This window comes from Bos indicus x Bos taurus, chromosome 1 (genome assembly GCF_003369695.1).
Source record: "Bos indicus x Bos taurus breed Angus x Brahman F1 hybrid chromosome 1, Bos_hybrid_MaternalHap_v2.0, whole genome shotgun sequence".
Taxonomy (NCBI): Eukaryota; Metazoa; Chordata; class Mammalia; order Artiodactyla; family Bovidae; genus Bos; species Bos indicus x Bos taurus.
The window spans coordinates 114338382-114364765 of NC_040076.1; the positions used below are offsets into that span (position 1 = coordinate 114338382).

Here is a 26384-nt window from a genome sequence, read left to right on the forward strand (position 1 = left end):
CTCAACCAAGACGGTTGAAGTAACTTGCCCAAGATACAGAAGTAGTAAATGGCAGAGGTAGCTTCAAACCTAAGGTATTTTGACTGCAAAGCCAATGCTCTTACACACAGTGGACATTTGCTATTTTGTTGTTAACTGCTCAACACCGAAGGAATAGTATTAAGAGTTAAGCTGTCAAAGTTTACAGAGTTTCAATTATACTATCTTTAACTGCAAATAACCATCTCTAGATGTAGGCTAAATTCTGCTTTAGTCTTCTCTTTGGGAATTTCAAATGAAATCTAGAGAAGAAAACAACATTTTACAAAAGAGAATGCATGTAACAAAATGAATAACTAAGATTCTTTGTGTTGATTTAAAATGAGTTTTGAAAAACAATCTCTCATGCCCTATTCCATAACTCCATGCCACCTTTTTTTGTAGAGTAGTGTCATTTTTTAACTTTTTTGACCAGGTCCTCGGTAAGAAATTAAATGTCCAGTGTGACCTGGGATACAAGTACATGTATATATGTTGCATATGTGAGCATGTGCGTGTGTGTGTCTGAAATTGAAATCACAAAGCCTCACTCACTTCCTATAGATCTATTAGGTGAAAGAGCACCTATCATAACCCACTATACTCATTTTTGACCCATCACTGGGTCAAGATCCACAGTTTGGAGCGCCCTGGGAGGTGGGAAGAATATGTTAATAGGAGTGAGAAGCCTGAGTTTTTGCAAGTTCCACCTCTAACCATGAAAATTTTACTCTCAGGTGGTGACCGGGTGGGATCATTCCCAAAAAACTCCTGTTTCAATCTATCATCAAGGGGTCTCCACCTTCACACAGGTGATCTCCCCTCATCCGGCAAGCAGGAAAGGCATTTTCCCTCTCAGTGAAGTACTGACTGCTCCACATGCCTCCCACCTCCCCACCCCCACCCCTCCTTACCCATGTCCATCTCTAAGGGACTTCACTGCTGTCAGCTGCTCAGCCCAGGGGCCTGACTCCATCCACAGCTGTCGTTTGGATCATCAGTCCTAGAAACCAGGCTGGCTGGGGATGTTAGTCCCCACGGTCTACCCCAAAGCCACATAACCTTGCAGGGTTAAAGCAAGTAAACACAGTATTAATATTTACATGAATTTCTAGTGACATATGTTGTCTTAAATGGCCCATCCATCAGACTTCTAAACCACAACAGATCTACTTTGAATTTAGGACATGATTTTTACATTTAGAAACAGAAACTGGGACCATATTTGGGGGCAAAATTTTAAACCTCCTGAAAAGAAAATATAAACTTTCCAGTTCATCAAAGAGAGAAATTAAACACAGTATATTTACTTGTGGAGAGATAAGGTTCTCTGACTGCAATCCCGAAGTGTTTTTGAAAATCGCAGGGTGCCCAGAGCTTTATGGCAAATTCTTCTTAAATCAGAAAGATAATTATCTATATAATTTTTATCTATGCACTAAACAAAATGCACAAACATATGTACACAGCCACAAAACTTTACCAAAGCTGATGTTAATAAGTGAGGATTTCTGAGTGGTGAAGTCTAGACAGTAGACTTCCAATAAGGAGTAGACAGCCAATTAAGGAGTTAAAACTGAGTGACAATATCGTAGAGGCTGCAAGAGATCTGCATTTTTCTATCCACAGGATTTTGTGATAGGGGACTTGTCTCAGCAGACAACCAAAAAAATCCAATGAGGAACCAATTGTGTACTTACCTTCTCCACTAAAGAAAATAAAGTAATGCTTTAAGCACGTGTCCATTCCACGTACAGCTTTTCACTGCATAGCTACACACACACACACACACACACACACACTCTTGGAAGAAGCAGGCAGTGTAGGCTAATAGATAAATAGAAACCACAAAGGATTATTAGAATGACTACCTCCATGGATTAAAAATTACAGGAGGCATTACATTAGATTACAGCTGACATTTTAAACACAGAACACTAGTATGTCACAAATATGATTAAGATAGTATTTCATATTTTCTTCAAAGAATTAAGTCAAGTTCCTGTTAATAATTAATAAATAATGATGATCTTATCAATTATCTTGTACCAGCATTCTTTTTTTAACACTTCACTTTTTACAGTCCAGGCTGCATGTTAAGAGATGCCTATACTAATTCAACACATCCTATAGTATTTGCCAGCCAATACAGTGGGCTTCCCCGGTGGCTCACCAGTTAAGAATTCACCTGCAATGCAGGAGCTGCAGGAGACATGGGTTCAATCCCTGGATAGGGAAGATCCCCTGGAGAAGGGCAAGGCAACCAACTCTAGTATTCTTGCCTGGAGAATCCCATGGACAGAGGAGCCTGGCGGGCTACAGTCTAAAGGGTCACACAGAATGAGACATGACTAAAGCGACTTAGTATGTGCACATGTAACAGTACAGGTCAAAATTTGAGAAAAGTTGCAAGTATTAATACTATAATAACATAGAAGCCATCAGACCACATTTCATAGTTTTATTGAGACTTTTTCGGTTTTCATTGTCTATGGTAGGTATAATTCTAATGACCACGATTATACCAAAGCTCTGCTGTTATTATCAACAGCAGATACAAAGTTGGCTGCCATGCTGTGAACACACACACACACACTCCAAGTTGTACACTCCTGCATGCAAACTTATAGGAAATGTACATTCCTTGTAAAACACAATTATGCACAATTAGTCTGGAATCTGTTAAGCTACCATTGATATAGATAAACCTGAGAAAGCACAAAATGTCAAGTAACACTGTTTCCATACCAGTCATTCAATGGCACTATTCATCACAAAGAAATCTAGTTCAATTACCTATATTAAAATCACAGATATTATAAAAATAAACATTTTTGCAAAAGCACTAACACATACTAGAGTTCAAATTCACAATTTTTGATATGTAATATATATTCCCCTTCATGTTAATTTGTAATGATGTGTATAATATAATGTACAACAGAATTAAAAAAAAAAACTGTAACAGGATTCAGCAGCCAAATAATATATAGATATTATTGTAAAACTTGGAATTAAAGTTATCAAATGAACAGAAAAAACATTAAAATTACTAGCAATGTTGAACCTGCTGGTAGTGTGTTACTTAGAAACTTCATCTCTAAGAAATTAAGATTATGCTATTTCACCTTAAGAAGAAACACAACATAAAAACTGAAGCAGAATTGAGCAGAGTAATTGATTACACCAGCTGTCTCTTTCTCTGTCCATCTCCCTTAAGTATTTCCTTAAATGCTAATATTGTATCTATAATGCCCATCTCACCAGACTTCTAAAACATAAGTGATGTCGATTGAGTTTAGGACAAACCTTTTGCAATTAGAAATGGGAAGCTCTGACTGTATTTGCGGATACAATTCCAAACATATTGAAAAGACAATATAAATACTTCTATAATAGTATATAAAATGTAGACAATACAGACTCAGTTTGGCTAAGATATTCTGTATTTACTATTGATCCTAATGAAAGTTTGACACCAAACTGTGTCTATGTAGGAAGAACCCTAAATAAAAAGATAAACGTGCAAAAGCATTTCTAGAGAAAATGAATCACTTGTATCACAAAACAGATTTTCATATTTTAGATGAAAAAATCTGAAAACTTAAAACATTTCAAGATACTGATATTTGAAAAGCATCATAATATACAGTCACTCATTTTTATGCAGAATAATTATGTAAAATACACCAATGTGACATATTAATATTATACATTGTAATAAATATAATTTACATCAGTATGTTGGAACTTTCAAGAAAGTTTTTCAATCTGTACAATGGAAGGACTGTGAGCTTCATCAATAAATACTATTATGATAGTTACAATTTGACCAGCAAAGTTAAAGCTTTACTATATCTCTAACTAGTTACACACCTTTATAGTCATGAGTCCAATTCCAGCTGCTGTAAGCACTGACATCTCTGATATCCACAGGCAGTATAGTGCACTGCCCTGAGACAGAAAACTTAAAGGTCATATCCATTTCACAATTGGTGAACTTTGTACGAGTTTTTTTAGCCAAGGACTGGCATTCAGCAGTCCTGGAAAATACTGTAGCAGATTTCATGCACCTCTGGCTGCCGATAGTTCTCTACTACATCCCCTAAGGCCCCAACAGATGGATATCATCCAGCCCTTTTAATCCACAGAGAGGGGTCTTGACAGGGTCAAGAAGTCCCACAGCTGGCCAGTGGGCAATATCGCCATTTTAACTCCAAATTCTACTCTCATGCCATATCTCTCCTGGGTCTGTGTGTTTAGCATTTCAATCCAAACACACACACTGATGTTCAATGGGTCAAAGTTGCCGACTGATGAGCCATAAAACACTTTGGCATTCAGTTTTGTAGTGTGAAGTTTAGTTAATTGCTACATTCCTTAATTTTAGCTTTTCTTTTTATCAAAATGCCAGCAGATTTCTGCCTTTACTGGTAAAATACCCAATCTTTATCATAAGTCATGAATCAGACCTTCAGCCAATAGGTCACTGCTTTATCTTGACCCTCGGTATGTTTTCATCATTAGCAGACTCATCCCAGAGACCACTTCGTGCCTGGAAGGGGTTAGAGAGATCATTCTTGTCACTATTAGGCAGGCAACTGCATGTCATCATTGTCCACTACGTGATGTATGACGTTAAGAAAGAAACTCTGTGGAAATAGCATGTCAAGGAGTAAAAGGGCATTTCTCATCCCTGTTTACCTCCACACTGGAGCCACACTCCAAAAGAAAGTTCCCTGGAAGCTGAATCAATGTACCTAACATATACTGTAAACCAGGCTGGGCATCTTCAGACCTAAAAGGAAGAACACTACAGTAAATAAAGGTGAGGGAATATTATAGAAATGTGTATCATGAGCCTTTGAGTTCAAGGATGGTACAGGCTTTGATATTTCCACTCTGGCCAATTTAGTGGTATTAATCATGTCTCACTGCACATGATATTTGACAGGGGTAACACATTCATGACATAGCTTAGTCTTTTTCTTTTAGGATTTCACAACAGACAACACTGCAGGGTCCTAATCAAATGAGAACCTAGTTAACACTTCTCTTTCCTCAAAATGAGGTGTAGGTAGGACATCTGAAAGGTTTCCACTTGATTTGGTTTCTATAATCCTGTGTCTTAACACTGAACATGGGAAAAAGTCGCACTCTTTAGGGTGGTTAAACACAGCTTTTCAGCTTTTATTCATTGGTCTTAGTAGTCAGAGAAAGTCTAAGAAACTGAAGGGCTCACAAATCTGAAATCCATCCAGACGCTGCAAGAACTGAAGCCCAACTCTGACTTTCTTATCGCCAGGTCCCACAGAGCACTAAGGTTCTTACCTTGGACGCAGCCCCAAATTGCTCTACATATAAAGCACTTTCAAACAAGCTTCCCCACCATCAGTTGCAGACTCTGATGCTGGTTTGTTGGCGTGTCTTCACCATGAGAAATTCCTTTGATATCGGATTGATTTATTTGGTGTTGTAAGTGATCACCTCACTCATTATTCTACATATATCAAATTTGACCGTTTTGATATATGTAGAATAATATATATCTAATATATAACCTATACCAAATTTGGCTGTTTCAAGGGCTAGAAATGCAGCAATTCAGTATTCACTAAAAATCATTATGAAAGTTATTGAAGTATTTTATAGATTTGTCATTACTGCCTGACAGAGGTAAAATATAAAACACTGTCCAGTAGTATTCGCTTAAACTATTATTAGTTTGATTAGTAGTTTCTACACCTCACTTTGTAGTGCTGTGGTACTTCAAGTATTTAAATTTAATTCTTCATATTTCCCTTTCCCATATGTTTGGAGTTTTCCCTTCAAAAATGAGGATGTAAGACCCAGCAAAGCATTATAGCACCTCATTCTACCAACACAACACATGCAAATTCTGCCTTCTTGTTACACTGCATTCCATGTTTTCCACCATTTGGAAGAAGTCAAAAAAGAGAGAGAGAGCTTTTACACCATAATTAATTTAAACTAAAACCCTTATTCTAAAAATGTCATCTCCCCCATCTTGGTCCCTCATACATTTGAGAATATGCTTGCAGGCTATGCATTATGGATGACTGTCAACCACTCTCCCTCCTGCCGACGTCCCTCAACTTGCTAATAGCTATTCAACTTTGATCTGTAATTTCTCTGTGATTTTTAACATTGTTTTACAGATGGAAGTGAGCATTTGTACTGGAACACAAACATAATCCTTGGGCACTGCAGAGCAGTGGTGCATGTAAAAGCTCTCTGTCACAGGAACTCTAACAGAGTTTGTGGTGTTTACAAGGAAAGTACATGCACTTAGATTATTCTGAAGGCATTTTACCTGTAAGATAATATACAGATGATTCCATCCACAAACATTTAGCACCCAACACAGAGTAAGCAGTTTTCTAGAAACAATTGTGAGATAATCCCTTTGGAGACTTGTAAATTCATTGACTTGATTTTTCTATTCAATTCTCCAGAAAAATTCAGCCAGCTACCACCTATGCGTATAGGATCAAAAAAAGACACCCAGCAGCAATCTGTTCATCTGCTTCTGAATGGGCTGACTTTAGTATTTTGGTGTATGTCTCTAATCTAAGAATGTAAAGTTTCAATTTGTTCCTACCTCAGATTATTAAAGACAATAAACACTAGACAAATCACAAACTCAGGTTTCAGGTGGTCAGTTTTCTTGGAGAAAATATTAATATCCAAATAGCTTCAGTACTCATGTACACTTTAAAGAGAAGAGTTTGCAAATTTTAAAGGCAGAAGAGAAAGTAAATATTTAAGGAGGGCAGTATAATTTTATGTTACATACTTCTGGTTAGAAAGAAGGAAGCCCTGGAGCGAAGGAAGTTAGACCAGAAGTCTAACTTCTGGTTAGAAAGCAAATCCGAACAAGCTAAGTGTGGGTGTAGGCATTTCCACTTCTATTTTATTTGTTAATTCACTGCTTTCTTGGCTTGAATTTTCTCTAAACTTACTAGAAACTGAAAGGGGAAAAAAGCGCTTGGCTCTATGAAGCATCCTACCATGTTACAAAGTGGGTGTTTGGGGATTCCTGCATCTTCACAAGCTTGTATCTCCATTCTGCTTGAACTCTGATAAAATATTGAGTGTCATGTCTTCACTCTTGGACTGCAAGTTTGCCTCACTTCTTCTGGAAGCCTTCCTGGTGGCTCGGGAGAGTCTCCTTCTGAAAGTATCTCCTGCCAAGAAATAGAGAATGGGGTCCACACAACTGTTGAGACTTGCTAGACCTCTTGTCACCTGATAAGTGGCATACACCCTATCATTGAAAGCACACATTTCTGGGGTCTGAAAATCCAGCCGGGCCCTCAAATTCATTGTTTTCATCACGTGGAAAGGGATGTAAGACACAGCAAAAACAGTCAGTACAATAATCACCAGGTAAATGGATTTCCTCCTCAGAGGCGAATTGTCCAGGTCTTTGTAAATCAGAGCTCTCACAATTAATCCGTAACAGCCCAAAATCAGCACCAAGGGGACACAGAACATGGCCACGGTCGTGCACATACTATAGATGAAATAACTTCGCAGGTACTCGTCTGAGGTGGTGTCATAGCAGGTGATGGTTTTGTTTTTCCGGATCCCGGTGCCAGAGTAGAAGAGGATGGGGGAGATGCCCACCACCACGATGAGCCACACCAGCACGCTAATATAGACCGCGTTCTTCTTCTTGAGCCTACCCAGGGACTTGAGCGGGTACACCACGCCGCTGTACCGGTGCGCGCTAATGCAGGTCAGGAATAAGATGCTGCCATAGAGGTTCACGTGGAAGATGAACCTCTGCAGCTTGCACATGGCATCCCCAAAGATCCAGTCGGTCTTATTGAAGTAGTAGAAGATGAGCGCCGGCAGAGTCAGCACGTACAAGAAGTCGGCCAGGGCCAAGTTGAACATGTACACGGAGATGCCGCTCCACGGCTTCATGTGGAAGACGAACATCCAGATGGCCACGCTGTTGCCCAGGAAGCCGATAATGAACACCAAGATGTAGACAGCTGGCAGGTAGTAGAACTGGAAGCCTGTCTTGGTCAGCGCGCATTTGAACGGGCTGGCGACGGCGGCGGTGGAAGTCACTGTGCTGTTTCCCCAGGGCGAACCAGGGTCGGCAAGGAAGGCAGTGTCCGTCCCGTTGGGGACCGCCGGCCACAGCACCTCGGTCATTCTCTCCTCCCCGACTTAGGCGGCAGCTCCAAGGGACAAGCGGCGGCAGGAGGGCGGCGGCGGCGGCGAGGGGCGCAGCGAGCATCGGAAAGGCTGGCGAGCAGACGGGAGCGGGAGCCGGGGATCCCTGCGGGAGGGGGCGCGCGGGGGCTCGCCCACGCCAGCTCCGGCCCCGCGTTCGCCGTGGGCCATGAAATCCGCCCTGAGCGGCGACCGAACCCGGCTGGCCGGTGGACCAGCAACTTCCCCGTCCGGCCGGCAACGCCGAGGTTACACAACGGGGCGCTCAGGACACCCGAGTAGACAACTTTCCGACTGCGCTTTCCCTAGGGACCGAGGGTTCGCGCTGGAGAGCGCGCCGGGGGCCTCAGTGAGGTTGAGCCAAATTCGCTGCGCTGCGCTCCGGCGTGGGGAGGGCGCGCCCCAGCCTCCTTCCCCCGAAGATCAACTTCGTTTGGGCATCTTCCTTCTCCCTACCTTGCAAGCCAGCAGCTCGGGTCTAGGGCCCGCGCCCCGCTGCCCTCAGCTTCTGGGGGCCATCGGAGCGCGCGTGGCCGCAGACTCGTGCGCTTCTGGATCGCGTCCGGCTCGCAGTCTGGGTGATCTCGCAGGCTTTTCTAGAGACCTGCTCCGTTTGGAGTGCAGCGGCCGGAGGGCGAGCCAGGCTCCCTGCGAGGGTGGGCGGAGTTTGGGCGCCGGGCGAGTCCGCGCGCAGCTGGGAGGAGAGGGGCGTGCCTCCGTGAAGCCCGCCCGGCTGCCTGCCCGCGCTCTCCAGGGTGTTCGCTCCGGGCCGGAGACGTCTTCGGGGAGAACTGGTCTTCGCCGTGGGCCGGCGCGTTCAGCTTCTGTCCCGGAGCCACTGCCGGAGTCGGCGGAGGACGCGGGGCGCACTCGGTCAGGGTCAGGGCTAGGGCTGGCTGCCGAGAAGCGATTGGCCCGCCAGCGTTCCTCCGCTCTTCCGCCGGCTATCTTCGGCAAAGTGAAGTTGCTGACACACAGGAAACCCCTCTGACCGCTCAGAGCCTTCTGCCTAACACCCTGGAGCCGACCGAAGGAGACTGAAGTCTCCAGGGCCTTCAAGAACCACGCCAGGTGTTTGCATGTTTCAGGCAGCCTGCAGTCCCCAGCGGGGAACGCCCTGGCATTGCAGCGCTCCGCGCTTTAATGAGACCGGATTCCTGGCGCTTGCAGAAACCTGCTACTCGCAGAAAGATTTCAAAGGCGGGAGGGAGGGTGTGGAGGGAGATGGGGAGCATCTCTTTCTGTCCTTCAAGTCTCCCGTTCCCTTTTTATTTTCGTATTGTTTTTCTTAATTAAGGAAATGCTAATGAATCGACGTCATTGTTAACATCAGCGTGAACATTTCTAAAAGGGCTTTGTAAAAATATTATTAGTTGAACCTTGACGTTGCTTCAGCACAATTTAACTTGTTACTTACCACCTACCTGCCGACTACGCAGGGTCCCCAAATCTTCCTGTTCAGTACGTTTAATTAAAGAACAAAGGCTGCAATAAAGAATAATTAAAAACATATAGTTCGGGAAATAACGACTATTAAATACAACCTTACATAGATACATGTGAAGACATATGGGCTTCCCTAGTGGCTCAGGTGGTAAAGAATCTGCCTGCAATGCGGAAGACCATGGTTTGATCCCTGGGTCAGAAGATCACCTGGATAAGTGAACGGTGACCCACTCCAGTATTCTTGCGGGTAGAATTACGTAGACAGAGGAGCCTGATGGGCTGCATACAATCCATGGGGTCGCAAAAAGTTAGACAAGACTGAGTGACTAACACACACACACACACACGCACAAAGACAATTTTAACTCCAAAGTGATTAAGGTGTGGTTGGGGGTTTTATTACCAGTCCTGTTTCTTTAGGTTAAAGCGATTAGTCATAAGTATCTCTGGTAAGTACTCTAAAATACTAGTTGAGGCTTCCTTAAATACACTTAGTCAAAAACTGGTTTTCCTGGCTTCAATGTATCAAATTTTATAGCAGTGTACTTCAGAATTGTAACTAAATGTGATTGGAAAATAAATAAATTACTAATTATTAAGGGACTTATGGGCCTTCCCTGGTGCCTCGATAAACAATCTGCCTGCAATATGGGAGACCTGGGTTCGATCCCTGGGTTGTGAAGATCCCCTGGAGGAAGGCATGGCAACCCACTCCAGTATTTTTGCCTGAAGAATCCCAATGGACAGAGGAGTCTGGCGGGCTACATTCCATATGGTTGCAGAGTCAGACATGACTGAGCAACTAAGCACAGGACAGCACAGCAGGAGGACATATTTGGGCTTCCCACGTGGCTCTAGTGGTAAAGAACCTGCCCATCAATGCAGGAGACGTGAGTTCTGGGTTTGATCCTTGGGTGGAGAAGATCCCCTAGAGGAGGGCATGGTAACCCACACCAGTATTCTTGCCTAGAGAATCCCATGGACAGAGGAGCCGGGCTGGATACAGTCCATAGAGTCACATGGAGTCAGCCACGACTGAAGTGACTCAGCGCTCATGCATGCAAGGGACATATCTAAATGGGCCCACACAGGGATGGAACCTAGCAATCTTTGACAATTTGCTAATTAACAATATGCTTTATCAGAAATAGTCTTTTTCTTCAAAGGCTTCTCTCTTTGAAGAAAAAATCATCCAAAAAGAAAATATCTGTAAAATACATACCATAAAGATTTCTTTCTGGTCCCAGATGTTGCAGGATAATGTACTCCTAAAAAAATACTCCTGGCTTTGGTATCACATAGGAAAATTCCCAACAAGGACCAGACAGTCCTTTTGAGGGACACATGTAGAAAAGACCATAAACAAACACATGGCATTGTGAACAACTCATTGTTTTGAGTTGTGGTCAATAAAACAGCATGAAAACAAATGATACAACTAAAGTCAGTAACCCAAGGGCACAGATAATGCCTCTTGATGAAAGTGAAAGAGGAGAGTGAAAAAGTTGGCTTAAAGCTCACCATTCAGAAAACTAAGATCATGGCATCTGGTCCCATCACTTCATGGCAAATAGATGGGGAGACAGTGTCAGACTTTATTTTGGGGGGCTCCAAAATCACTGCAGATGGTGATTGCAGCCATGAAATTAAAAGACGCTTACTCCTTAGAAGGAAAGTTATGACCAACCTAGATAGCATATTCAAAAGCAGAGACATTACTTTGCCAACAAAGGTCCATCTAGTCAAGCTATAGTTTTTCCAGTGGTCATGACTGGATATGAAAGTTGGACTGTGAAGAAAGCTGAGCGCTGAAGAATTGATGCATTTGAGCTGTGGTGTTGGAGAAGACTCTTGAGAGTCCATTGGACTGCAAGGAGATGCAATCAGTCCGTTCTAAAGGAGATCAGTCCTGGGTGTTCATTGGAAGGAATGATGCTAAAGCTGAAACTCCAGTACTTTGGCCACCTCATGAGAAGAGTTGACTCATTGGAAAAGACTCTGATGCTGGGAGGGATTGGGGGCAGGAGGAGAAGGGGACGACAGAGGATGAGATGGCTGGATGGCATCACCGACTCGACGGACATGAGTTTGAGTGAACTCTGGGAGTTGGTGATGGACAGGGAGGCCTGGCGTGCTGCGATTCATGGGGTCGCAAAGAGTCCGACACGACTGAGCGACTGAACCGAACTGAACTGACACAATATCCTTTCTGTGTTGGTGCTTGTATTTAAGACTGTAAATCTCATCAGCTTTTGCACAGTTAATGTCTCTATTAGACTCTTTAGAAAAGTATCTTTTATGGTTAATAAAATGTAAAGACTGCACCTGCTATTATGCTAGCTTTCATTCTTACATATTTTCACAGGGAACCTGTTTTAATGAATTTATGTTGAGAAGTTTTAAATCAAATTCTATGTCAGGATTTTACATTAATGTCCAATAGGTGGTTAGATTTGTTCAATGTTAAAATAGGTATTCTAGTAACCTCCTCATCAGTTAAATTACTAATTTAAAGTATAACATGTTTTTTATTAAGAGAAACTAACTTATAGAGAAGTTTGGCTGAGAATAGACAACTGTTAAGGCCCTTTGTTGTACAGAATGCTGTGCTTTAATAAATAATGATGTTGTAATAGGAAAAACAAACAAAAAAGAAAACAAGTCTGAATTGAAATGAATGCTATAGGCCTCAGTTTTCTCATCTGTGAAATAAGGGAGTTGACTTTGATTTTTTTTTCCATTCATATATGATTCTAGAATTATGAGCCTTAACATCAGACATTTTTGTATTGTTTTATTAGGATAATACTAACTAGGATGGATTTTCTATTCAGAGAGAGGGAAGCAGAGGAAAGCATTAACAGTTCCACTGGTATTTAATAGGTCCTAACTCCTGGCTCTTGAGCATTTTTCATTTGCAACAAAAGCAATATATAACCCCATTCAGAAGCCTGTTGCAAAGCATTAATTCATAATGTGAATGTTTGGAAATGTACACTTAAATCTAAGTAACATTATGTACTCTCAGAAAACTTGACACTTGATTAGGAATTTGGAGAAGATAGTTGTCCTAAATGCACCACAGGCTTTTTACAATAATGTAACAAGGTTAAATTTGTAAACACGGCTTTTGTATTCCACATATTTCACTACAGATTTATGATATATTTAAGTTATATTTTAAATCAAAATTGTGTCTTTGAGGAATAATATATATATTCAGCTATGATAACTTTCTATTTGTAATACATTGGACTATATTTAATAAATAAAAAATAAAATACCATCTAAAACTCAATAACATGTCAGCATTTACTGATGCTTAAATATCAATTATAAATGCCTTAAAAGTATGAAAAGACTATTTCATATCTTTAAGTGATTATCTCAAATATTTTGTATTAATTTTTTATTTGATTAATAATGCAAGTGCCTGACTTTAGGAGATTAACGATTTAGTTGGAAATGCAAAGAACATACTGAGATGACCATAATAACATATAACAATAGCAATAATAAATAACTCTTTCCTGTATCCTCAGCACTATGCACACTGCTGAGTCCTTTAATCCTTAACATGTTAGTTGCTCAGTCATGTCTGACTCTATGCAACCCCATGGACTGTAGCCTGCCAGGCTCCTCTGTCCGTGGGATTTTCCAGACAAGAATACTGGAGTGACTGCCATTCCCTTCTCCAGGGGATCTTCTCGACCCAGAGATTGAACCCAGGTCTCCTGCATTGCAGGTGGACTCTTTACCATCTGAGCCACCATCAATACAGTCCTTAACATATCCTATGGTAAATGATAATCGTATCCTTATTTATGAGTTGTGAAACGAAGGCACAGAGAAGTTAAGTAACTCATTCATAGTCACACAGTAGAAACTGAGATTTATCCTTAAGCCATATCCCTAAAGCTCATACATATAACCACTATTCTATGATAAAATACACATTCATACAGGGCAATGATAGGAAAATTAACTGTTAGTGGCCACTACTAAAAAAGATTGAGTACAGAAATGTTTTTCCCAGAAGTCTTCTATCAAAGAGAGAACATTTTTAGCCAGATCTTGAAGATACTGATAGTCAAAAGAGTATTTCAGAAGCTTCCCAAATGTTCTGCTCTACTCAAGCTTTTTAAAAATAGCCAACAATTTATATATAATTTGCAAAGGACAGACAATTTTAGGGAAGTCAGATCTGTTCAGTTTCAGATTCATAAACAAAAAGGCTACCCTTCTTGCCTTTACAAAAATTCTAGTAACTATCTTCAGGAAGGCTCTTCTTTCTCCTTTTTTTTTAAAAAATTTGGTTGCATGACATAGCATGTAGGATCTTAAATCCCCAACTAGGAATTGAATTCAGGCTGGTGAAAGTGCAGAGTCCTAATCACTGGACAACCAAGGAATTCTCTCGCTTTTTATAAAAGTCACAAAAAAGTCAACAATTATTGAGGTTGGAAAGATTACTGAAAAAATTTGAATCAAGAGCTATAAGCGAACTTCTGAGAAACATAAAATGTAAAGGATGGCAGTGTGAGAGAAGGGAGAGCCAATGTGTGGGCCAACTGTTAGGATTTTGCAGGTGAGAGAGAATGAGACCAGGATTTGGGAGATGATGGGATCCTTTGAGAAAACCTTCCAAGTATAATAACTAAGATGTGATAACTTCTGAGATACAAGTTAAGAAAGTGAGGTGACTCTTGTTTTCCCTAAAAAGAATACAGGAGAAAGAAAGCAACAAGATGCCCAAGGAATTCACAGCTGATGTCCTCCAGTGAAGTAGAGAGGTGAGAGGGCTAAGGTGGAGCACAAGTGGAAAAAGCACGCAGAGAAAGGGTAAAAGGTGGTCCCGGTACAGCAGGGGCCCAGCTGCTTCAAAAATGATACACTTGTCATGGATCCAATCAGTAGGCTTCTGAAATTGATTTCTTTAAGAATCACATCAGGGGTACAGGACAAAGAATAGGAGACAGCCTGGTTGCTCCAGGGTTAGATAAATAAAAGGAGAGGAGAGTGAGGGACCAGGCAGAGGAAAGGGAGAGGGGAAGGAAGAGAGAGGAAGGAGAGGGAAGTGCAGGAGGGGAAACACCAGGTGTGTGGGGGAGAAAAGAAAGCAAGTTGCTTGCACAGAACTGGGAATGGACCTTTGGAAATCTCACTGAGCATTGCCTTCCAATTATTTAGGGGTGGCTATGGGGGGAGGGGTTTGGAAGGTAGTGACATGACACATGGCCCGGCCTACGGGGTCCTAGAGTAATGTGCCTACTGAGTATCTGCCCCATGGGAGATGATAACAAGCTAGGTCTTCCTTTCTTTCTTTTTCCTTCCCCCTGGTTCAATGAAGACTCTTTTTTTTTTTTTTTTTTAATTGAAGTATAGTTGATTTACAATGTTGATTTAATGTTGTTGTATTGGTTTCAGGTATACAGAAAAATGATTCAGTTGTACATACATATGTGTATGTATATATATGAAGATATAACTGAATCATATATATATAGTCTACATTTTCCCCCTGTGCCCATCTTATAAGGACCAGTAAAATCCCAGGCTGCCTAAATCTTTTCATTCTTTGCAAAATTTCTTGCTCCCAGAAGTTAAGATTACTCAAGGAAACTGCTTCTTTTCAGTCCCCTTTTTTAGTATTTACTTTCCTTATTCCAATCTACATGAAGGCCTAGTCCCTAGTCTTGGGCACTTTATAATATTTTTAAAGAATTTTTTATTAAATCCAGAATAAAAGATGCCAGGCCTGGCTTGTCATCTTCCTCTAATCTTTGTTATCTGATAAATATTCCCTTTGCTCTCTACGTATATGTGTGTTTGTCTCTTAGTTGAGTCCAACTCTTTGTGACTCCATGGACCGTAGCCCACCAGGCTCCATGGGATTCTCCAGGCAAGAATACTAGAGCGGATTGCCATGCTCTTCTCCACTCTTTGTATGTGACCTCTCTGGTTTCACAAAGGCATGTCTCACAAGATTTACTGATAACAGATTGGAAATGTTATATTACTATGCCGGTTTTGCTACAATTTCTTTATACCCTTAATTGTTTCAGGACACAGGGAAGTAAATGTTTATAGAGCCTGTTGGTGCAGAAATATCTTTAGAGCCAGTTGCCCATATCTAATATCTTATACCATAATCATGGACCCATGGAGGGTTTCCATTGTAGCACAAAAGATAAGAATATGACATTATTTGAGCATTACTTGTCATCATTATTGTATCTACCATAACTAAATTGTTGACTTCTGGTACATCCATGTTTTGAATACATAAGCTAAATCCCACATAGGTAAGTGAAAACCATGTGTGAAAATTAAGAAATACTTGTTTTCCTCAGGTTAAGTCACATGTTCTATCTGTTCATTCCTGGGATGTTGATCTCAATCATGTACTGAGTGTTCCACATTTTTCTTTTTCTTTTCTATTCTTAAAAAAATTTTTTTTATTGAAGTATAGTTGATTTACAATGTTGTGGTTAATTTCTACTGTACTGCAAAGTGATTCATATATATATATATATATATATATATATATACACACACACACACACACCACACACACGTGTGTGGTGTGTGTGGTGTGTGTGCTGTGCTTAGCCTCTCAGTCATGTCTGACTCTTTGCAACCCCATGAACTGCAGCACGCCAGGTTTCCCTGTCCATGGGGATTCTCCAGGCAAGAATACTGGACTGGGTTGCCATGCCCTCCTCCAGGGGATCTTCCCAACCCAGGGATCATACTCAGCTCTCCTGCATTGCAGGCAGGTCTTTACTGTCTGAGCCACCAGGGAAGCCCGTGTGTGTGTGTGTGTGTGTGTGTGTACTTTAGATGTTATTTTCATATGGTTTATCATAGGATACTGAATATAGTTCTATGTGCCATACAGTGCTTTACACATTTTTTAAGATTAAACTTAAAAGCAATTGTCATTCACATTTCCTACTTTGGAATTTGGCTTCCTGAAAAGTTGGTAGGTTTTCACCGGTGGCACTCAGATTGTGAGCCAGTTTTAAGCAGATGAGCACTGTGTCCATTTTTTTATAATCTTTTAATTTAGATTCTGGAGAAAGGCTGGCAGGATGGGCTCACCCAGCAGAGTCTTCTTACAACAAGCCAAAGTTATGGATACTCTGCTAGAAAGATACCTGGGTGGCCAAAAAAGCACTTAATATGTCAACATACCAAGATGAAATAGATCTAGGCTTTGTCTATAAAAACAAAGTTGTTTAGTCATTAAGTTAGTCCAACCTTTTGTGACCCCATGGACTGTAGACAACCAGATTCCTCTGTCCATGGAATTTCTCAGATAAGAATACTGGAGTGGGTTGCCATTTCCTTCTCCAGGGGTCCTGACCCGTGGATCAAACCCACATCTCCCTCATTGGCAGATGAGTTCTCTACCAATCAGCCACCAGGGAAGTCCATAAAAACAATAAAATAAAATAAAATTTAATATTGAATTTATTATAGTTGACAGAGAACCCATATAGTCTAGGTTATGCTTCAGGTAGAAATATAATCAGTTATTCCTTGAGAAATTCTTATGTTTTCAATGATAGGGTTTAGCAGAATCTCAAGTTAGTTCAGATTTTCATCTTTTAACTTCAACTCTAGACACCTGATACTGCAGCTAAATATTTACCTTAGAGACTACTGTAGTATAATAACCACATAAGTAAAATACTATCTTAGCTCACCAGCAACATCTCCTTTGAGTCTCTTAGTACAGTTTCTCCAACTTGACTATACATATAGATCATTTGGGGGATCTTGCCAAAATGTAGTTGTAGGTATGGGGTGGAGCCCCCCAATTTTTTTTTTTTTAACAAGTTCCCTTTGATGTCCAAGCTCCTCATCCGACCAGTACACTCTGAGTAGCAAGATTTTACATGATCCTGCCTGGACATTGCTTTTCTATGCCAATTTAAAAATGCTATAGCTGCTTCTGCCTAGTGACTAAAATACATTAAAGGCTTAGCAGTCTTGAACTCTGGTATGCATGTACCATTTGGAATGCCTTTTATGGCATTTTTGGAATGCTATGTACCTCACAATACATGGTTTAAGAGAAGAAGACAGAACTGGGTTCAAAGATCAATTAAGGCTACTTAACAGCTCTGCAGCTAGGCACATTGCCAAACCTGTGCCGTTTCCATGTTCTTATCAAATAACTCCTATGTCACAAGATAGGTGTAAGAATGTGATTGTGTATATGAAGTGTTTAGGACTATGCCTGATACCTAGTAAGTGCATTATAAATGGTAGCTATTATTATTATCACTATTATATATAATAATATCATTTTTACCTTAAGAAGAAAACTAACTTGGACAAATAAAGCAACTTTGTTACTGAAAGGTGTGGGGTCTGGCTGCTTGCCACTCAAAAGGGAATAAACAGGCCAGACTGGTGGAAAGGAAAGTTTGCTTTATTTCAGATGTGACAACTGAGGGGGAGGGCTGAAATCTGTCCAAAGGCCAACTCCACCCTCTGACAAGCCGGAGGCAGAGCTTTCATAGCCTGAGGCAGGGGGCTCCATGCAGAAACATCACAGGGAGCTCTGATGGTCATTTTCAAATTGGTCATCAGTGGTTTTGTCATCTTGTTTGTTTTCAGTGCAATCTTCAGTTCCAGGGTCAGATTGTTTCCATTTTTTTGAGGCCAGTTCTCAGAATTGTGGCAGCTTGTGTCACAGCTCCATTCTGGTGATCATGAAGTTAACTTCACATGGTGAGGGTTTCAGTATCTATAAGACAACTCACAGGATATGGCTCAGAATATTCTCTATAGCCCTTCAGGAGGAACTAAAGGTCCTCTACTACACTTAATGAATATATTATTATCATTTGGTCTCCTTTCACTGTTTTTTTTTTTTGTTTGTTTCTGCATGTTCTCATTTCTCTGATTAAACTTATTCTTTGGCTCAACTTTTCCTCAATAAAAAAGCAGGCAAAGGACCTGGGGGAAGGACCATAGGGTCCTACTCTGTTTCAACTTTATGGAAAGGGTACAGGAGTTTGGACTTTTCAGGAAAGAAGGTCTTGTACCTTAAAAATCATGTATTTTGTCTCTTCTCTCTACTTCTTTAAAGATATAGTGCCTCTGTTCTCTTTTTCTAGTCAACCATTTGTTTTTCTTCCCCTCCCTCCTTCTTTTTCTTTCTTTCTTCTTCCTCTTCTCTCTTTCCCTCTCTCTGAAAATCAGTTTTCTCTTCCTACATGGATATGACTCAACATGGCAACTCAAAGCCTACCATTATTTCCAATAACAAATTCCTGGGGAAAGATTCTGGACTGATACAGTCAAGCTCAGTTTGGCCTGGAGGTGAAGAGGATGATCCAAACCATCAGAGCCTTCCTCCAATTCTGTGACATACTCAAAGAAAAAGACAAGGGTAGCTAACTTCTCTTAGGAGAAAATGTGGGAGCAGGGAGTGAAATTGCTATCACCTCTGGCTTAGAACGCAGTAAGACCATGGATGTGATTGGTGGATAGAAAAGGGAGAAGAGGAAAACAAGGGTTTCCAGAATGTGATTGTGACAGGCAAATTTCTAAGTTTCCAGGAAGATTGTGCTTGGGGCCATTCAAAGCCTGATGGAGAAACCATGCTCCAAGATTCCTAAGATCTGGCCCTGCGCAGTAAATGCGCAGGGAAGTGGGTGAGAGTTAGCTAGCAATGACAGCACCAAAGTGGAGATCTGTAGAGCATATGGAAAACTGAGCAGATGAATGAACTAAGAAGACAGAAGGCAGAAAAATCCTGTTGCCTATGAAAAAAATAAAAATAAAAGGAAAATAGAATCTTTGCATTCCTGTTAGGAAAATGGAAGTCTTCTTTTGATCAAAGATAAGTTATGAAGTTCTGCTTCCATTTTGGAAACCAGCCCAAGGTATGGTAATTTCTTCAAGAGCTCTAATTATTAATTCAGTTGGGAGGAACCCAAGGGACATATTTATAGTAATTTGAATCTCTGGAAATAAGGAGTTTGATACAAGCCTCAGAGCAGCAGAGAAACTGAATTTGGTTTAGAGAGTGAGTGCCTCAGAAGAAAGTAGAAAGCAAGTCTGGAAAAGCTTTGTGGTGATTGCATGAACCCATCATGGCCAAGAGCTCTGTTCATTCTCCTTGGGTATGAAATTCTTGCTGTAGGATACCTTATAATTTATTTTAGCAAGAGATCATGAGAGATTAGATTAGATTTCATCTCCAGTGAAAGTGGCAGGCTGGTAAGGGTTGGGTTTGAAAGTGTGTGTGTAAAGGACCGCTGTGGCAAGCTGAGCTGGACAATCAATTACTTTTCATTTAGAGACAGATGAAGACTACTACTAGCATGGGGATCCTCAGGGATCTGCCAAAGATAGACTTTACAAAGTTATGAAATTACTGTTCAGTAAGTACTCTTGCCTGGAAAATCCCATGGACAGAGGAGCCTGGTATGCTGCAGTCCATGGGGTCACTAGGAGTCAGACACGACTGAGCGACTTCACTTTCACTTTTCACTTTCATGCATTGGAGAAGGAAATGGCAACCCACTCCACTGTTCTTGCCTGGAGAATCCCAGGGATGGGGAAGCCTGGTGGGCTGCCATCTCTGGGGTCGCACAGAGTCACACTGAAGCGACTTAGCAGCAGCAGCAGCAGCAGCAAGTAAGGAAAAGTGGTTTGACATTGGAGGATAAGTTTGATGTCCTTAATTACAAAAAAAGGGGAAGGGAGGAAAGGCTCTTGGAAAAAAGGTCAATTTTATAGTATTCACCCCAAAGCATGCTGTATTGTATAATATAATAATTTTATTATATGCTATATTATAATTAACAAAAGGGGAAATGAAAGACCTAAGCTGGGAACACCTGCTCAGAATAAATGCAAGGAAAAATATAGGGCTCTAAGAGAAGGAAAGGACATGGAACAAGCATTTCAACAGAAAAAAAGGGGAAAAAAGGAGTTGTTATTCTGGCCATGGAAAGAAAAAGGCAAAGGGGAAAAGATATAGCAGGTATGATGAGCAAGATCTAGGTCTGTAAGTCATCCAGTATATGAGGAAAGAGACAAACTCTCCTTACCTCTGAAAAGAACATTTTGGTTAGAAGTTCTTAGAGGTAATATATGAGGAGGGCAATGGGACTCACTACATTTTTCTCATGGATGGAAAGACTTAAGAAAATGAATAGAACATCAGCCAATGTAAACATACAATATTAAATATATTAAGTATAAAAAGATTATATGAGGAAATTGGAATATGAGGAATATGGTATATAGTGATGTATGAGGAAATGTAGGAAGAAATAAAGTATAAATCGGCAGGCAGTGAGAAAAGGCAGAAAAAGAAGGGGAAGAAGAAAGAAATGATAAAAGAAAAGTTGGCCATCAAAGAAACCTCTAAGGACTGATAAACTTCCTACAACTCTGGATAAAGCAGAACTTAAAGTTAACAGCATGGAATAAGAGAAATGTCAGGGCTCAGAAGACTGATTATACAGCACTCTGAAATGAAAATCATATATATGTCTGAACATGTGAACACATGTGTGTGTGTGCGTGTGCCTGTGTATATGTGTGTTAGAGAAAGGAGCAGGATCAAAGGTCAAGGAAGGAGTACTTTTTGCTCTTCAGAAAGGAAAGCTGAAGAAGGATTATTGATTATCTTGTGGGTAATCTAAAATGTAATTGGAAAAAAAAATGTGGTTAATACCTTGGTGACAGCAATTAAGAAAGGAATAATTTAATTATTACCATACTTCAGCATAACAGAAGGGAATGACCTGATGACATTTTTAGAGAGGAAACTCTTTCTAGGTTAATGGCCTCAGCTGAATTACTTTTGTAGTCTGCTGACTGACTTGTCTCCTAAGTTGTTGGCTTATGGGAGCCTATTAAAATGACAAGACTGATGAAATAAAGAGACTCCTCAATCATTTTTTAAGTATATTTAATTTCTAATAAAAATTATATAGCTATTTACCCAAGAACAGGATGGTTGCGGGAAGAAAAGTTACTGCAGATGTCACACACCACATATATGCATACACAGAAAAAATGAAAAATTCTATACCCTGGGACAACCAATATTAACATCTACTCATCCAGAGATTTTTCCTTTCAAATATAATCGAGTGAACATATATTTATATGTATGTTTTAAATTAGAGTATTATATGGTTTATCCTGCCTTCTTGCAGGAGACATAAGAGACATGGATTCAATCCCTGTGTTGGGAAGATCCCCTGAAGGAGGACATGGCAACCCAGTCCAGTATTCTTGCCTGGAAAATGGTGGGCTGCAGTCCATAGGGTCACAAAGAGTCAGATACAATTAAAGTGACTTAGCAGGCGTGCATACATATCTTACCATTCCTTTCCATTTTCTTAATGGTGACAGGACACCAGTAGTAGCTGAAAGGATAAAGGAAAGCAAACTAGGTAAATAGTTTCCTGGAATTACTAAATAGGAAAGACTGACACAATAACAGAGAACTAAATACATAAAATTACAAAGAAGCACTATAAAGGGACAAAGAGAACTAGGTTTCCTTAAGATATCATGGTGCATAGTTAAGATTAGATCAAGACTTTGAATCAGGTAAACCATGATTTTCTTTCTGGTAACAAAGGAAAAGCTTCTTACCTCTTAAGTTACTGCAAAAACTCCATATCTTATCATTCCCTGGTCAGTTGTTGGATGGAGAAGAATCAACAGGGCAGATGACATGGATATGTAATATTTTCATGTGCTAAATAAAATGAAAAAAAAAAAAACACAATCACAAAAGAATCAGCATTTAAAGTGCAAAGGTGAAATGGAGAGTCTGAATTCATTAAAAGGACAAAGATGAAATGTTTAAGACAATGAAAAACATATGGAAGAGATATTTAAAAATACATTAGTAATCTATTCAGTATGTTGCAGTAAGAGCCGTTAAACCAAAAAGAAAAGCCAAAAAGTTGCATTTATATGTAAAATATAAGAAAGATTCAAAGATAAATGAGAAGTTGGCAACAAGAAAGTGAACAGGATGAGACATAAAAAAGTTGTTTTGGAAAATAGGATGATTCAGGATGTAGTGGTTATTCACAGCAATCACCAAGATAGTTATAAAAATAATAGCTGATAGTTAATGGGCACTTACTGTGATAAGTCTAAGGACTTTACTTTTTTTTCTAACTTAATCTTTGGGAATAATAAAAAGATAGCTCTCTCCCAAAGAGTCAGGATTTTATAGAAATGGAAAAGAGACAAACACAGAAAAGACAAGGGAAAATAAAGACACTGAGACATAGGATAAGACCCCAAACTTAAAAAGGAACATCAGTTCAGTTCAGTCACTCAGTCGTGTCCGACTCTTTGCGACCCCATGAATCGCAGCACGCCAGGCCTCCCTGTCCATCACCATCTCCTGGAGTTCACTCAAACTCACGTCCATCGAGTCGGTGATGCCATCCAGCCTTCTCATCCTCTGTCGTCCCCTTTTCCTCCCGTCCCCTTAAATACAAGGAAATGTCAAACCAAATCAATATCTACAAAATAGAAGCTGCTGAATTTCATGATGAATATATAAAAAAATATATATTAAGAAGCTACAGGAAATAAGACTAGTCCAATGCAGAGCTACCCCACAGAACATTTTGTAAAACCCCCCAAACTCCTAATTAAAACCAATATAAGAAAACATGGCAGTTCTCCAAAAGAAGCATGTAAGAATAAAGTACCTCCTAATAAGGGAACACACTATAGGAAAAGATTTGGGAACCAGATGGTTGAGGTTATTAACTGGAGAAGTAAGATCAAGGAGCTGGGAGAAGTGGGCAAGTTGGAGGCTTAGATACAAATTTATTGGGTATTTTTAGAAGAAAAAGAATCCAAAAGGCCTAATCATGGGGATAAAGTCCTTCTGGGAGAGCAGGAATACAAGAGTCTGTAAATGAGTGAAGGAGACAGGAAGACGTGCCAAATGGGAAAAACCACATCATAGGAAACATGGGTAAACCACATCATAGTAAAGAGGAGGAAGAAAGAGTTGAAGGGAAAAGAAAATATAGGAAATTGATTTTCAAAGCCATGCAAATTGTTGGTTGGGGAAGAGTAATAAATGCATATATAAGTAGTATTTTTAAATGTTATCTGTAATAATGAATGTATAAAGATAAAATATTACATATAGAAAATCAACATCAGAACTCAATACTATTTCATTTGCTAAATTCTTAAATATGAGAAAGTGGGATCCATTAGGCTCTAAGTATTGAAGATGCAAGGGTAATTTCAATGGCTTCCTTGTAATGGTATCAAACTAAGACTAGGACATTTACAAATTGGTTCTCTCTGGCTATTCCTCTTGAGATATAAAGACACCCGAGATAGAATGGTTGCCTTTTTTTAAATTGGCAATTTTTATTTCCTTCATATGTTTCAGTTTCTATATTGAATATGTACAATTTTATTATCAGAAAAAAACAGATAAAAATGTTTACACATTGAAGAATGGTAAAATTCTAAAGCTATTTGCAGCAAGTAGCGCCTAGCTGAATATGTATTTCTCAAACCTTCTACATTATTGCCAAGTAGCTAGAAGCCAAACTCCTTGAGAAACTGGTATATGATCCCAAAGAAAGTAAATCTTGATATTGATAATATTATTGTTTTAAGCAGAACACATTTTTTTAGGCAAGAAGTACATTTATTAATATAGGTCACTTGTAAGAGATGCAAGTGGGCAGGTGAGGGAGCTATGCTAGAACACATTTTTTTGTGTGAAATTTAAACAAAATCTGTACTTTAGTTAATAATACTGTATCACATGTTAATTTTCTCTCTCTCTTTTTTTTATAACACAGTATTTCTTTATATTCTCCAAACTGGATTAGAAGTTTAGAACAGTCTTGTGGACTCTGTGGGAGAGGGAGAGGGTGGGATGATTTGGGAGAATGGCATTGAAACATGAATAATATCATATATGAAATGAGTCGCCAGTTCAGGTTCGATGAACAATACTGGTCGCTTGGGGCTGGTGCACTGGGACGACCCAGAGGGATGGTACGGGGAGGGAGGAGGGAGGAGGGTTCAGGATGGGGAACACGTGTATACCTGTGGCGGATTCATGTTGATATATGGCAAAAGGCAAAACCAATACAATATTGCAGAGAAGGCAATGGCACCCCACTCCAGTACTCTTGCCTGAAAAATCCCATGGATGGAGGAGCCTGGTAGGCTGCAGTCCATGGGGTCGCTGAGGGTTGGACATGACTAAGCGACTTCACTTTCACTTTTCACTTTCATGCATTGGAAAAGGAAATGGCAACCCACTCCAGTGTTCTTGCCTGGAGAATCCCAGGGACTGGGGAGCCTGGTGGGCTGCTGTCTATGGGGTCACACAGAGTTGGACACAACTGAAGTGACTTAGCAGCAGCAGCAGCAGCAGCATCAATACAATATTCTAAAGTTAAAAAAGAAAAGAAAAGAAAAAAAAAGTTTAAAGCAACATTCAGATTTTTTTTAAGTCACTAAAATAAGAAGCTTTCTAGACTTTTAGCAGTAATATTCTATCCCAGAGTAAGTGGAGCTATATAAAAATTTTGAGTGAATATAAATTAGAAGTCTAGAATTCTATTCATATTGAGTCAAACAAATGGAAATAAAATGTCATGAATTTTTAGTTAAGCAAATATCCACAAATTTTCTAAAATACATATTTTATATTTTATATGTATGTATATATATACTTATATATATACACACAAAAGCTTTCTTACTACATTTGATAAATGCTTGAGAAAGAACAACAGAAGAATGAAGCAGGAAGTTGGAAAACATTATCTAAATGAAATGAGAGCACTGAATATGAAATAGAAAAAGTGAAACAAACTAGGTAAAAGATCAAGATCAGCATATAATCCAGTTGTTTTTAAACACAGATGCTCATTAGAATCATATCTGGAGCTCTGGAGAAAAAAACAATATCTAGGCATTTTACACAAAATTCCAAGAAAATTCTAATGTGCATCTAGATTTTTAAAAGTGATTATAGGTTTTTCTAATAAATGGTAGCTTTAGTGATATAGAATTCTATTGTTTTCTTTTGAATAATCATGGCACAATGGTATTAAAAGAAATAATAGTTACATAATCATAATAGTAAAGGAGGTTTATCAGTTTTCACAATCAGTAGCCAGAAAAAAAATAATGGAAACATGATTAACCTGACAATATAAAATAGTTACAGACAATTTGGGGGGTTAAGTAGAGTGATGTGGTAAGTGGAAGTACATACATGAACATGTTTTCATCTACTCAGCCAGTCTATGTCTTTTTGTTGGTGCATTTAATCCATTTACATCTAAGGGAATTATTGATATGTTTTAGAAAAGGCAGAGGAACCAGAAATCAAATTGCCAACATCCGCTGGATCATGGAAAAAACAAGAGAGCTCCAGAAATACATCTATTTCTTCTTTATTGACAATGCCAAAGCCTTTGACTGTGTGGATCACAATAGACTGTGGAAAATTCTGAAAGAGATGGGAATACCAGACCACCTGACCTGCCTCTTGAGAAATCTGTATGCAGGTCAGGAAGCAACAGTTAGAACTGGACATGGAACAACAGACTGGTTCCAAATAGGAAAAGGAGTTCGTCAACGCTGTATATTGTCATCCTGCTTATTTAACTTATATGCAGGGTACATCATGAGAAACGCTG

At 39.8% G+C, this 26384-nt stretch overlaps 1 protein-coding gene across 3 annotated transcripts; it reads right to left on the bottom strand.

Annotated features, from left to right (window-relative positions):
* Positions 1-2462: 2462 nt before the first annotated feature.
* Positions 2463-8855, bottom strand: P2RY1 (purinergic receptor P2Y1). Of its 3 annotated transcripts, none has more exons than XM_027543247.1 (2): positions 7050-8855; positions 2463-4573 (listed from the first exon to the last, which is right to left on the bottom strand). In XM_027543247.1, exon 1 carries the CDS (start codon positions 8206-8208, stop codon positions 7087-7089), a length of 1122 nt encoding a protein of 373 aa, XP_027399048.1. In that variant the 5' UTR covers positions 8209-8855; the 3' UTR covers positions 2463-4573; positions 7050-7086. The 3 variants fall into 3 exon arrangements, 2 of the variants coding, with proteins under 2 accessions (XP_027399048.1, XP_027399038.1); XR_003511284.1 differs by having other exon boundaries at positions 2465-4816; positions 6353-8573; XM_027543237.1 differs by having other exon boundaries at positions 2465-4816; positions 7050-8570.
* Positions 8856-26384: the final 17529 nt, after the last annotated feature.

Coding starts and splice junctions, on each gene's coding strand:
- P2RY1 (XM_027543247.1), bottom strand. CDS start 8,208: ATGACCGAGGTGCTGTGGCCGGCGGTCCCCAACGGGACGGACACTGCC.